At 51.5% G+C, this 13,785-nt stretch overlaps 1 protein-coding gene across 25 annotated transcripts in view; it reads right to left on the bottom strand.

Moving 5' to 3' along the window:
• The window catches only part of PTPN5 (protein tyrosine phosphatase non-receptor type 5), a 63,008-nt gene that overhangs the window by 11,142 nt on the left and 38,081 nt on the right, over window positions 1-13,785 (bottom strand). For 14 of the 25 annotated variants that reach the window (XM_074014062.1, XM_074014065.1, XM_074014053.1 and 11 more), the window contains 5 exons: window positions 4,871-5,064; window positions 4,188-4,295; window positions 3,858-3,941; window positions 3,134-3,375; window positions 1,480-1,669 (listed from right to left, as the gene is read on the bottom strand). In XM_074014062.1, the coding sequence (XP_073870163.1) occupies window positions 1,480-1,669; window positions 3,134-3,375; window positions 3,858-3,941; window positions 4,188-4,295; window positions 4,871-5,044 (798 nt within the window). In that variant the 5' untranslated portion in view covers window positions 5,045-5,064. Of the gene's footprint in view, window positions 1-1,479; window positions 1,670-3,133; window positions 3,433-3,857; window positions 3,942-4,187; window positions 4,296-4,870; window positions 5,065-13,785 lie in introns of all 25 variants that reach the window. The other 11 variants (XM_074014057.1, XM_065528398.2, XM_074014051.1 and 8 more) reach the window with 1 other exon arrangement.

Raw genomic sequence — 13,785 nt, 5'->3', positions numbered from 1 at the left:
CTGATTCATTGTTTTTGGACACACTAAGTATGGGCTTTGTAAAATGAGGATCATAATGCTTTCCAGGGTTGTGATGATCAAAAGAAAAATACAACATGAGAAAAACTGCCCCCGGAGTGGGTGCTCAGGCCGCGCTCCTTCCTCGACAATGACCCACCGAACAGGAAATGAGCTAGAGGAAGTGATTCTTTCTCGAATGGGAGATGATAGCCGTGGGAGCTCAGAGCAGGAGCTGAGGCTGGGGTGGTCGAGGAAGGCTTTCTAGAGGCATCTGGAGTGGGTGATGATGTGAGCAAAGGCATGGCAGGAGAAAGGCACAGGCGGAGCTGGCCCAGTTTGAAGCGGACCATCCCTGCAGGGGTGGGGCATGGGGCATAAGGCTGGAAAAGGAGGCTGGGGCCACACCAGGTGAGGTGTGCTGATGGTGTATGCAGGTGGTACCAAGTTCTGGAGAACTTGGAGCAGCAGATTAGATGGTGATGGAGGTCTTCTCACAGGGGAGAGCTACCCGGTCCAGACAGGCCCAGGGTGGAGGCCAAAGGAAGGGAGCTGTGAGGGAGGAGGCGCCTGCTTCTGTACCCCTCTGGCTTCTACCAGGAGGAACTCACCCCCGATATTCTCGGTCTCTCGCCTCTTCCTGCTCATAGAAGTGAGGAGTTACCTGTTCGGTGAATTTGGTCGAGGAATGGAGCTTTTGAGTCTCAGCCCCTTCCTTCCTCCTCCTCTCAGGGCCCTCCTGCCAGGAAAGAATTATAGGGGTGCCCCCATGGGGCAAGGTCCGAGATATGCCGGCACCCCTGTGGAGGGTGGAAAGTGCATCTAATTCTGGGTCTCGGTATCGGGAGGCTCACTCTTGCTATACCCTGCTAAGCCTCATTTCCAACCTGTATTTTATTGACAACAAAGGTGATACTGTGATCTCCTATGCCTTAGCTCTTAATGGCTGAGCACTCAGGCAGGTAGACAGGGGTGCCATTTATCGAGCCCCTCAAAGTCCAATAGGAGGCAGCTGCAAAAGCCAGGGTGGAGGTGATTAGGACCTAAGCTAGGGCCCCAGGGGTGATAAGGAGGGGAGGCGACTAGAGAGATTTCAAAGGCAGAAGAACAATGCTTGGCAGGAGGAAGGTGGAAAAACAGAAGAGTTAGAAGCGAAGGTTCTCTGTGGCTTTCAAAGCACAGCACTGGGCAATAAAGACTTCGCCTTGTCACTGTACCTCCATCACCTGGCTGGGTGCTCTGCACATGTTCCTAGTCTCTCTAACCTTTGAACAATCCTATTATTTTCATCCCCATTTTCCAGATGAGGAAACTGAAGCTCAGAGGGAAAGCAGCTTGCCCAAGACGGTGGGAGAGCTGATGATAAAGTGGTACTAATCTACGGCAGATGCCGAGTTCCAGGCACCACGCTCCACCACCTGGGTAGGTGGATGGTTGACATGGGTCTGCACACAGTGGGGCAGCCGGCTCAAGGGAACTCACAAAGAATTCCGCCTGCAGCAGGAAAGGGTCCAGGGCCTTTTCGTGAAGCTCTTCTGCTTGGAGGACACGGGAGGCGCTGAGCAGGTACTCGCGGGCGGACTCCTCACGTGGGGACATGAGGTAGCCAAAGCCCTCCTCGTTGCAGCCCGGAGTGCACATGTCCAGGGTCAGCGAGACATTGGAGCCCCTCCTGGAAAGACCAGGAAAGGGAGTGTGAGTCTCAGAGGCACAGGGGCGGGCATGAGCTGGGGTCTTCAGGGCTGGGAAAACGAGGGAGGGAGAGATCAGCTGGGAACAGGGTGGGATCAAGGAAGAGGAGTGGGAGTGTGACAAAAGCCCCTGTCAAAGCAGCATGAATCTCAGCCCCGAGGCATCGGCCTGACTCCCTATCTCCTACCTCCTGCAGTGGAGATGTTAACTTAGTGGGGGTTTGGAGCTCCTGTTCTAAAAGTTCCATCCAAAGCTAACCCAACATGGCCTTACCCCGGACTCTCCTCCATCACCGCTGGAGGCAGTTCTGCCCTGTGGTCCCCAGGAAGCTCAGAGAGGGGACACCTGCCTGAAGCACAGAAGCAGGGCTTGGGCCCGAGAGGATGGCTCCAGACCCTCCCCACTGCAGGCCTGGGCCCAGCAGTCCGGGGATGAGGCTGCTGGTGAGTCAAGGACATATTGTCCAGGAGAGGCCAGGACCCTCAGCTGTCAGGAAGGAGGGAGTCCCAGGAGCAAGGTGGCCGCAAGGATGTCTACAATGGGCAAACTCTACTACACTCAGTGTCTCAGACCACAGGACAGGATGGGACCTCATTACACAGAAGGGGAAACTGAGTCCCCATGAAGGGCCAAGAGTTGTCCAGGCTTTCCCAGTAAGGGGGTGGCAGAGCTGAAACAAAAAGCTAGGTTTCCTGACTCCACACTCAGTGTTCGTTCCATGACATTACATGGGTAACTCAAATGTGGTGCGATCTGGCTTATCCACCTAGACTCTGAAAAGACGGTGTCTACACTTCTCAGAGTGTGCTCTGTGGAACACTATGAGCCACCCTATAAAAACAGGGTTCTAACTGGGTACTCAGGGACATAAAGACGGCAATAATAGAAACTGGGGACTACTAGAGGAGGGAGGGAGAGAGGCGGGCAAGGGGTGGAAAACTAACTGCTGGGTACTATGCTCAGTACCTGGGTGATGGAAGCATTTGTACCCTAAACCTCGGCATCATGCAATATGCTCAGGTAACAACACTGCACGTGTACCCCTCAATCCAAAATAAAAGTTAAAAAAAATAGAGTTCTGTGGTCAAGTGACTTTGGGAAATGCCACATACTGCCCCCTTGCTGATTTCCAATGAACACAACATGTTAAAGGCTCTGACAAGTCCTGCAGCAAAGAAAACCACCCAAACTTACTTGAGCGTGGGAGAGTGTGTGTGAACATGTGTACACCTATGTGTGCGTGTGCAGTAACAGTATTTCTCAGCATTCATTTTGGGGCGCTTTGTTCTCTATGAATGACCTGGAGAGCACGTGTCTACACTGGCTAAGCTATGAGGCCAGCTCTGCCCTGGGCACCAGGGGTCAGAGTCAGGTATCCACTCTTCTGATCAGGAGCTAAGAGCTCGAGGGCCCGTGGAGCCCACCCCTCCTCCACCCCTCCCACCTCTCCTGCAGACCCATGGACTTGACGGTGAGCGAGGCGGGGTCGGCCTCAGGCTTGATGTCCATCACACAATCAAATACAGGAGTCTCGGGCACCGGGTCCAGGTCCAGGAAGTCATCCTCAACTTTCTCCTCCATCCACTCAGAGTAGGTGAAGGAGGGCTGGCGGCTCACTGACTGGCGTCTGTCCTCAGGGGGCAGTGGGGTGGGTGGCTCTGGGGGTGTCCTCAGGAGGTGCCACACCTGGTTGGGGTATACAGCATCACGGATCTGGGACCATGCTGGCTGCCCGCCGTGTTCCTGGAGCGCAAATGGGATTGGCACCCCTGCACTCCCTCAGTGTGTCTCGAGCAGCCCTGCTCTCCTGGGAGTTGTCCACAAGGCACTGCCCCGGCCTCAATGGGAGGCTCCATGCCCACTCTCCCTCCCCACCCCTCCCTCTCCCAGCTCTGTTTCTTGGTTCAGGCCTTCTCAGTGGGGCTTCAGAGCTCCTACACCAGCCTTCTCCCCGTCTCACCCCTTTTCCTTAGCCCAGATCACTGCAAACCAATTTTCAGAAAGGAGGAGGTTCTAGCCCCAGGCTGGCACACTTGTGCAAACAGATAGGCATCCCTCCTTGCCCCACCCAGAACGTCCAGCCTGTAGGTCAGATGGGAGCTGGTAGAAATCCGGGCCTCAAGGTCAGAGGAGGACAGCCTTGAGGCTGGGTTCAGGAGGCACCTTACCAGCGTGGTAACGAGGACCAGGCCCATGGACAGAGAGACCAGCAGCAGACTGGGGACTCCCCAGGTCCCAGAGTCAAGCCAGGCCTGGGGAACATCAGACAAACAGGTCAGGGTGGTGGTGGGGGCAGAGTTCTCAGCTCTTGCAATGATGACAAAACCAAGACTCTGAAAATCGCGCCCCAGGTCTGGGGTGGGGAGCAGGCAGAAGAACTTCAGGGGCTTGGAAGTATCTCCTGAACTCAGAGAAGGCCCATCCGGAGGTTGGGGATGGTGGGACTAGAGTCCCCCAACAGATCCCTGCTACCCCAGGACTCCCCAAAGCTTACTCACCGTGGGTCCCAGCTGTTTCAGGAGCGTCAGCAAAGAGGAGACGAGGTTTGTGGCGTTCTGTGCCCAGACGTGGCCATAGCCGCAGAACCAGAGCACCCCGCAGGCAAGCTGGGGCACAGGGGAGCAGGCTAATTATGGAGCCAGCCCCCTTCCCCCATGCTCCCCCAGCAGAGCTCACCTGCAGCCTCAACCTGGCCCTGCATGGAGGCTCCTGAACCTCTAAGGTCCAGCCTGGGCAGCTGAGAGCAGGGCCCCGCTGCTGTGTGCCCAGGGGAGGCCTCAGGACTCTCCTTGGAGAAAAGCTGACTGAAGGGAACCAAGAGAAAGCCCTTTCCAGAGAGGACCTCACAAATATGTACATCAAAAGGGAAGTCTCCCAGAAAGGCCTCCACAGACAGGAGTTCTCAGGAGAACCCTGCAGGGCTGGGAGGTCAGGGGTCGGGGAGGCCCCGTGTTCCGGATTCTTAGGTTAGGGAGGCAGGGTGTGAGGTCTCAGCTGCTGATGCGGTAGCTCAGAATTCCAGCCTTCCCCTCATCCCATCCTTGAGGGCTTGGAGCTCCTGAGGAACACCAGGGAGGCCACTCATCCTCCTGCCTTCCAGGGGGCCATGTGGGGAGGAAGCGGGAGGCTGGCCCTCCGCCCACCTCTCTCCAGGCCCCGGTGAGGCCTGTGCCATCCTTACCAGGAGCTGTGAGGCAGCAAACAGGCACAAGCTGCTCCTGACAGTGAGGGAGTGGCTCCCGGCACCTCGAGGCGGTGGCTTCTGAGCTGGATCTGAGGGCGGCGAGGGAGGAGGGGGTGGCGGCATCTCTCTCTGCGAGTCCTGGAGCCCTTCGGCCTCGTCCAGGGCCTCCATCACTATCGGCTGGGGGAGACCTGTGGAAGATGAGCCATGCGGGCCGATGACTCTGGCCCTGTCCACAGGCAGGGCTCTGCCACCCCAGGGCGGGCCGTTCCTTTTGGGGTGGCTGTGGCTGCCTCTCAATCTGGGATCAGTCAGCGTGGCTCCACTTCCAGCAGTCACCCTCGATTAGCAAAGCAATATTCACCTACCTTCGTCAGAAAGAGCTAAGTGTGGGTGGACAAATTATTTCTCTTTTATTTCTCCAGTAACAGAGTTAAAATGGCAGGAGGTTTTTCAGGGAGTTAATATAGTTGTATTTACGCAGCTTCATTCTTTTCCATTTCTTAAGGAAACAAAAAACAACCACCTCAAACTCAATTAAAAAAGCAGCAGCAGCAGGAAAAAAAAAAAAAAAAAAAAAAAAGGCACGGCATAACCAGGCCATGACCCTGAGCAACCCACCCACGCCTGCCTGGTGGATTTTTGTCTCATGTGGGCCATGCCCCGACTGGGGCTGGAGGCCGGACTCTTGACAAGACCACAGCCACATGCCCCCACCCCATCTCAAGACTCCCTGCACACTGAGAGGGGCTGGGGGCGGTTAGGGCGAAGTGCAGGAAAACCTTGGTGTAGCAGAATTGATACCAGATGTCTCGGGCCAGTTCTGGGTCTGTCCCTATTGACTCCGGAGAGTCACTCCCTCTCTGGGTCTTAAGTTTCCCCGCCTGGAAGATGGGGTTTGGGTTCAACCCTAGTTTTTCTAACTGTGCTTTACAGAGCCCTAGTGTTTTCTCAGGTGCACAGGGGCTGAGGCCCTATGTCTGCTCAAGGGCAGACGCTCTGCCTGTCCCTGTACCATATACTGGATTTCCGCTAAGATTATTTGTTTTTTTTTTTTTTTTTTTGAGACGGAGTCTCGCTCTGTCGCCCAGGCTGGAGTGCAGTGGCTGGATCTCAGCTCACTGCAAGCTCCGCTTCCCGGGTTTACGCCATTCTCCTGCCTCAGCCTCCCGAGTAGCTGGGACTACAGGCGCCCGCCACCTCGCCCGGCTAGTTTTTTGTATTTTTAGTAGAGACGGGGTTTCACCATGTTAGCCAGGATGGTCTCGATCTCCTGACCTTGTGATCCGCCCATCTCGGCCTCCCAAAGTGCTGGGATTACAGGCTTGAGCCACCGCGCCCGGCCCTTCGCTAAGATTATTTCAAGGCAGACTTCTACTACTAAAGAGTCTGAAAACCATTGGCTTAGATCTGAACCCCTGACTACAGCATGGGGATTCTAGCTGCGGTCACCTCAATGAGTCCCAGATATTGGAGGTCTGCACCCAAACTCACAGGATTTAGTTTACTGTCAAGAAGAGAGGGACCAAAACATGGATGTATACAGTTTGACAGCGGGGAAGGGGCTGTCTACATATCATGCTGTATATGGGACAATGGACTTGGGTGACAACAGAACCATGTAGGCCCAACACAGCTGTTTGTCCATGAGCTGCTCGCTCACTTGACAAACATTTACTGAGCATCTCCCATGGCCTGGATCAAGACTGTGGTGCAGGGAACCCGGTCCTGGGGCTATGTTTGTAGCACAGGTTCCCACTTCCCAGCCTGACCCCTTTCAGCTGCACTCCTTGCAGTTCCTCAGGTAAACCCGCCCCCTATGCTTTGACATGCTATTCCCTTTGCCTGGAACATCCCTCCAAAACCCTGCTCCCCTCCCCTACCGCCCACACACTTTGCCAAGATAACACCTATTCATCTTGCAGACCTCAATCAGACGTCCCCTGAAGTAGGTCCTGCTGTATCACATACGAGCACCCCACGCCTCTCCTTCATATCATCATCATCATCATCAGCAGCAGCAGCAGCAGCAATATGCCTGGAACGTGCAGGGGCCCTTCTTTGTGTGCTTCACATGGGTTAATTTCTTTATTCTTCACAGCACCCCTATGGAGCTGCTACTACTATTATCCCCATTTTACAGAAGAGGAAGATGAGGTGCAGAGAGGTTAACAGAGCTGCCCAAGGTCGCCTAGCTGGTAAGGGTAGAGGGTGGCTTCAATCCAGGGCAGTCCGATAGGCTTCAGGCTACATTACATTTGCTATGGGTTGTAAAATAATTTTTGAATATCATCTTCCTCTACCCACCAAGAAGTTCCATGAGGGCAGAGTGGTATCAGCTTTGTTCATCCTGATGTCTATAGCATGTAGCATAAGTCCTGGTGTGTAAGGCTACAATCAATGCTTACTAAATGAGTGAATGATGATGGGCAAATGACACTCTTTTACTCAGTTTTTTTGCCTGATAAATGGAGATAATACATACTTTGAAAAGCTCTGTGTGTGTGTGTGTGTATATATATATATTATTTATTTATTTATTTATTTATTTTTTGAGAGACAGAGTCTTACTCGGTCGCCCAGGCTGGAGGGCAATGGCGTGATCTCAGCTTACTGCAAACTCCACCTCCTGGGTTCAAACAATTCTCCTGCCTCAGCCTCCTGAGTAGCTGGGATTGCAGGCGTGTGCCACCACGCCTGGCTAATTTTTGTATTTTTAGTAGAGACAGGGTTTCACCATATTGGCCAGGCTGGTCTTGAACACCTGACCTCAGGTGATCCGCCCACCTTGGCCTCCCAAAGTGCTGGGATTACAGGCGTGAGCCACTGCGCCCGGCAGCTGTTTTAAATATTTTAGATACTACAGATGAAACACCTAGCACAGTGTTCAGCATTTAGTAAGAACCCAATAGATGGCAGATTATAATGCTAACACATAATTCTTGCCTTCAGAAGGCTCCAGTCTCATGGCTAAAACAGACCAGTAAAGACATGTTTACAATATAGTGCATTAAGCAATAAATCTAAGTGCCAGTGGAGCCTAAGAGGGTCATGGGAGGGCATCTACCTTTGTCCATGGAGGTTATAGTCCCTGACCACCTCAGCTGTCAGCTCAGATTCTGGGAGCAAGGTGAAAAAGGAAAAGCTGCTGCTAAAAGAAGGATCACGTGGGAAGGCAAGAGGTGCTACTATTGATAAGCAGGGGGTTGATTTCTCAAGGGGCAAGGTCTCTGCCCACACACAGTTGACAGGTGATGCCAAATATGGAATGGTGGAAAGGGACAGACCCAGGGGTTACCTGGCTTCTGTGCCTTGGTTCTGCAGAGCACATACTTGGACCTTGGGCAAGCCCTTCTTCTCCCTGGGTCTCAGTTTCCTTATCTGTAAAAACAAGGGCTTGAACTAGAATTCAGCACTTCTTAGATGTTTCTGCAAACCTCAGAGGAGAGGGAATATGGAACTATGGGGAATAACATGATCTTGGACTTGGCTGCATTTTTTTTTTTTTTTTTGAGACAAGAGTCTTGCTCTGTCACCCAGGCTGGAGTGCAGTGGCGTGATCTCAGCTCACTGCAACTTCCACCTCCTGGGTTCAAGCGATTCTCCTGACTCAGCCTCCCAAGTAGCTGGAACTACAGGCACGAGCCACTGCACCTGGCTAATTTTTGTAATTTTAATAGAGATGGGGTTTCACCATGTGGGCCAGGCTGGTCTTGAACGCCTGACCTCAGGTGATCTGCCTGCCTAAGCCTCCCAAAGTGCTGGGATTACAGGTGTGAGCCACCGCATCTGGCCTGTATTAAGACATATGGGTGTTCTGCATTCTACACTACGATATATTTGTACTCGTTTTGATTTGAAAATAATGTGTTTTATTTCCCTCTCCTAAAGCTCTGAATCACAAATTTTGCTTCAGGAAGATCTGTGACATTTATCCTGTGGCTTTGCCCTCAGGGGTACATGCACCCCAGTCTGAGAAGCATGGAATTTGTCTGCAATAAAACATCATGCAGCCATTATAAATGACTCTGCTAATGAATATTCGATAACATGGTAAAAGAAATCTGATGGTATGGACTAAGAAAGGCAAGGTTACAAAACAGTATAATCTCACTGGCCTTAAAAATTAAGAAAGTATAAACATGTCTGTAAAAAGATAGCAAATACCTGATGTGAGATTAGAGGTTCACATGAGTTAGAGATCATACAGCATGGAACAGTGAACTCTTGGCACATAGTAAATGCTTAATAAATGTTGTACACAGTAAATGGGAAGACTAAAGCCAGGTATTAACACCGGTTCTTTGGGGGTAGGGTGAAATTAGAGGTGATTTTATTTACATATCCTACATTTCCTCTAATAAATATGTATGTGTGCATACATACACAGACACATGCACACACGTATTTGTAGTGAGAAAAATATTTTTTTCAAAAAGATCAAAGTTCTGAGTTGATATCATGAAGCCTAGTTAGGATTCTCAGGTTTCAGGCTTTGACTCCCACCTGTCACATCTAAATGCATACGCTGGGATGTAAGAGATTGACAGAGTATGCGTGGCTCTGCGAGACCCACCCAGCAGCAGAACAGCCACTCCGGTGGCAGGTCCCCGGGATAATGTGTGATCATCACTTTTGCATATGAAAGATAGGTTAACTGCCTTGCACATTATGGAGGTGGTAGGAAAAATTGCAGGCTCACAGGGCCCTAGATGTGGATCTCAGAGAGTGGGAGGCTTACAATTTTTTTAAGACTACTGGTCACCTGGCAGCCCTGGGGACCAGATACATCCAACTGATGGCTATTTACGGGGCGCCTGGTAGATGTACATCTTTCAGAGCAGAGTTTATTTAGTATTTTTCTGGGTAGAAATCTGACTTTTTTTAAATTCAGCAAGATATGTTTCAAACACACACTATATTCTACACGTTAATTTTTGGGGAGATGCATGGACCTCAGGTTAAGAGCCCCTGATCTCAGGGGTGGGCAGTGGGTGTCTGTGATGGAAATTGGTGTTAGTTTCAAAGATGGAGAACTGGGCTAGGAGCCTGTCACTCTGGTTTTAGTCTCTGCTGATTTGTGCATGAGTCCAACACACATTTACTGAGCACCGATATACGTCAAGCACTGGGAACACGAAGATTCAATGTCATGCAATTCAGAAAAGTATTTACTGGGTGCCTACTTTGTCAAGCGCTCGGCTAGGCTCTGGGGATACAGCAGTGAAGGAAAAAGCCCCCACTTGCACGGACCGCTGTGGTCCTAGGCCTGTTTGTTTTTTTGGACTCTGTTCTGCTCCTAGAGATGATGTCAGCTCTTATCCTTTCCCTGCCCTCTCCTTTACTCACTATCTTGTTCTAGGAATAATACCACCTCACTGGGCTGGCTCTCTGCAGTTCCCAAAGTGCCTCTGCACACGCAATTGCATTTGCTTCTTTCAACAGCCCTATGAGGTAGACATGATCATCATCAGCCCTGTTTTGTCAGTGAGAGGCGGCTGCTTGTGTCAAGGGCTGGCTTTTCAATAGTTCACAGCGAGGTAGCTGCTTTGCCACGCATGAAACCCTGACTCAGAGGCAGCTCGCTGACGAGTGATTTAACATCAGGCTCCTCATGGGCTCACCTCTTGCACAGGATGATGGGATTTTCCAGGCAAGAAAAATCAAGGCTTAGAGAGGTTAAGTGTTTTGCCCAAGTAAGTGCAGACCTGAGATTCAAACCCAGGGCTCTCCAGTATCAAGTGACGTTTCCATTTTGCCATGCCGCTTCTCAGTAAAGAGTCACTGCAGCAAGGCAGGGAGGTCCTGTGTCTGGGGTGGGGGTAGGGGTGCAGGGCAGAACCTTGAACCTTGATCAGCTGCATGGGGGCCACGGTGCGGATTTTGTGCCTGGTCCCCAGCTGATGGATCCTCAAAGTATACATGTGGTAAGGAGGGAAGGAAACAAGCCTGGAAGGCAAAGCTCAGTATCCCAGGCCAAAGCTGTAGGATCCTGGGTAAGGCATGCAGGCAAATGGCCTTCAGATTTCACATAGGGACAGGGAAACATTATGATCCCTCTTTTGTCACCCGGCTCCCAAATCCCACCACTGAACTCTGCAGCTACTCTGTGCCCTGGAGCTGGTGCCGCCTGAGCTCCAGAACTGTGGCTGCTCCTGTCAGTGACTCATTCTTTGAGCTCTCAGGCTGCCAGCCCACCGGAACTGGAGTGGAAGGCTGGCTCAGCCTGTTCCTGTTTACGTGAGAAAGGAAGCTCTGTCCCAGTTAGCTTTTCTTCCCTTCCCAATGTGGCCAGCAGCCACAGGGAGCCCTACCCAAAAGAACATGACACTCAGACCTGCCCGGACTTCATGAACTACCGGCTGTCAGAGCCTGGTGGGCCCTGAGGGATATCTGGTTCAGCCCATTAATTTCTCAGATGGAGAAACAGGCCCAGAGAGGGGAAGTGGCTTGCCCAAGGTCCACAGCCAGCCAAGGGCAGAGCCTGAATGTTGAAGACTTACTGTGTGCTGGGTGCCGCTCCAAGTGCTTTACATATATTAACACATTCAATCCTCACAACAATCCCAAAAGGTAGGCACTGCTCTTACCTCCATTTTACACATGAGGAAACTGAGGCACAGAGACGTTAAGTTACTTGGCCGAGGTCTGCTAATAAATGGGTAGAAACTAAGACTAGAACCCAGGCAGTCTGCTTCCAGAGCCCATGCTATTAGCCACACACGAGATGAGACTAACTCCCCATGCCTAGGACTAGGCGTTCTGCCTCCCACACCACATCACTGTTAACAAGTCTCCAGCACTCCCACCCCTCAACCATCTGGGTGATGATGCTGGGCTCCATGGCCTGTCGCTGTGTCCAAAATGCCACCAGTAGACATTGACTTCTTGTTCATAGGATTGTTGCTCCTATCTCATTGTGGGGATGGAGGTGGATATAGGAGTGGTAGGGGTGACCTTGGGCAATTTCCCAACAGCTCTCCCCTATGAAGAGATGAATCTACAGGGAGGATTTGCCCTCCTTTATCCTCCTATCTTGCCAGTTTGGAGCCAGGCACATTGTCAGTCTTATGCTGTTCAATACTCACAACTGAGCTGCAGGTTCACATGACTGCCTATGTCTTGCATGGGGAGCCACTGAGGCACAGAGAGGTTAAGTGACTTGCCTGGGATCACAGAGCCAAGTGGTGACAAAACTGGGACTTGAACCCAGGTTCGTGGGTCTCCACAGTCTATGACTTTTCTTTTATTCCACAGAAAGGTCTGGAAACCCACAAGGGGAATGGGTGGAGCAAGTCTGCCTACCAGGCCTATTTTGAAGTTTTGCTTGGATAGGTCCAGAATCAAAGGAGGTACTGCTAGAGGAACTGAGAAGGACAGAGTGGTGGAAGAGTCTAGAAGGAACAGGCCCAATCAGCCACTTCTGCCATTGCAATATCACACCCTCAGCACTCCCGTGGGCTCTGAGAGGAAGAGCCTGGTCTCGCTGGGCACTGCTGTGGTCTCTGTACTCACTGGGAGAGGCTGAAGGTGGCTCCCTATTTTCTGCTACCTTTTGCAGGTGTGTAGCAGGCAAAGTAGGTGTTAGAGTATACGGTGCTGAAGAGCAGAGTCCCTGAAACACGGCAAACACTAACCAAGCACCGGTTCTATGCCTGGCCCTTCACTAAGATTATCTCCTGCCTGCAAGATGTTCTATGTTTCAACCTCGACACTGACCAATAGGACTCCTAGTGAGAGAAGTCCTGGTGGAAAAAATTTCTAGCTTCTCCCAGCAAAGGCAAACACAAACAGATGGTGGATTTGGAGTTCTGGGAATTTGTACTGGCTCTCTGCAACCCCTCCACCCTGTTAGTCCTGCTGATCAGTGAGCAACACGACCAAGAGATCCACAGGAGGAAGTAGGAAGATAAGGGCTTGGGCCAGCAGCAAGTCCATCTCGGATGGTAAGCTGGCTGAAGGAAGGGCCCAAGTCTTGTTCATCTCCACACTCTCCAGGCAGGCAGGATGGGGGTGGGAAAAGGAATCAAATTGTGACATAAGAAGATTCCGGACTAAAACATGGGTGCTCACCACTTATCAGCTACATATGACTTAGGCCAGTTGTTTAACCTCTCTGTAACTTAACTCCTGCGGTGGTCTTAAAATACGTCCGTAATTCTTCACCATTTCTCCCATCAATAGGTGGCATCTATGTCCCCTCTCTGGCTGATTGCCCTGATGGAGTGAAGGTGGCAGAAGTGATGTTATAGGACTGTAAGGCTAGGTTAGAAGAGTCCATGTAGTCACCGGGCATGGTGGCTCACCCTGTAATCCCAGGACTTTGGGAGGTCGAGGCAGGCAGATTGCATGAGGTCAGGAGTTCGATGGTAAAACCCCGTCTCTACTAAAAATACAAAAATTAGTCAGGCGTGGTGGTGTGCATCTGTAGTCCCAGCTACTCAGGAGGCTGAGGCAGGAGAATCATTTGAACCTGGGAGCCAGAGAGTGTGCCACTGCACTCCAGCCTGGGCGACAAGAGTGAAACTCCGTCTTAAAAAACAAACTTGCCTCATAGGACTCAGAGGATGCCATGAATTAAAGCATGCAAAATGCTTAGCCTGCTGCCTGGCACATGGTGAATACTCAATAAATGGTAGCCAGAATCTAGAGATTATGGGGAAAGGGGAGCGTGAGGGAGAGGTAGCAGTAAGGATTTCCCTTTCATCTGCCAGGTGAGCCCCTCGGGAGTACAATGGGTGCCCCACCTGGAGGTGGGCAGGGGCTTTGAAGCTGCTGATTGGCAACTGGGGTCGGTGGATGGAGTGGGCATGGACTGGGGGTGGAGGAGCTTTGTCTCTGCCAGCTAATTAAGTCCAGAATGCTAACAAGCTTTCAAAACAAAACAACTCAAGTCCTCTTTGGATGGGATA

Source organism: Macaca fascicularis, chromosome 14 (genome assembly GCF_037993035.2).
Source record: "Macaca fascicularis isolate 582-1 chromosome 14, T2T-MFA8v1.1".
In the NCBI taxonomy this organism is placed as follows: Eukaryota; Metazoa; Chordata; class Mammalia; order Primates; family Cercopithecidae; genus Macaca; species Macaca fascicularis.
The sequence above is the reverse complement of the archived record's forward strand: the minus strand, read 5'-3'. Positions and strand labels throughout refer to the sequence as shown.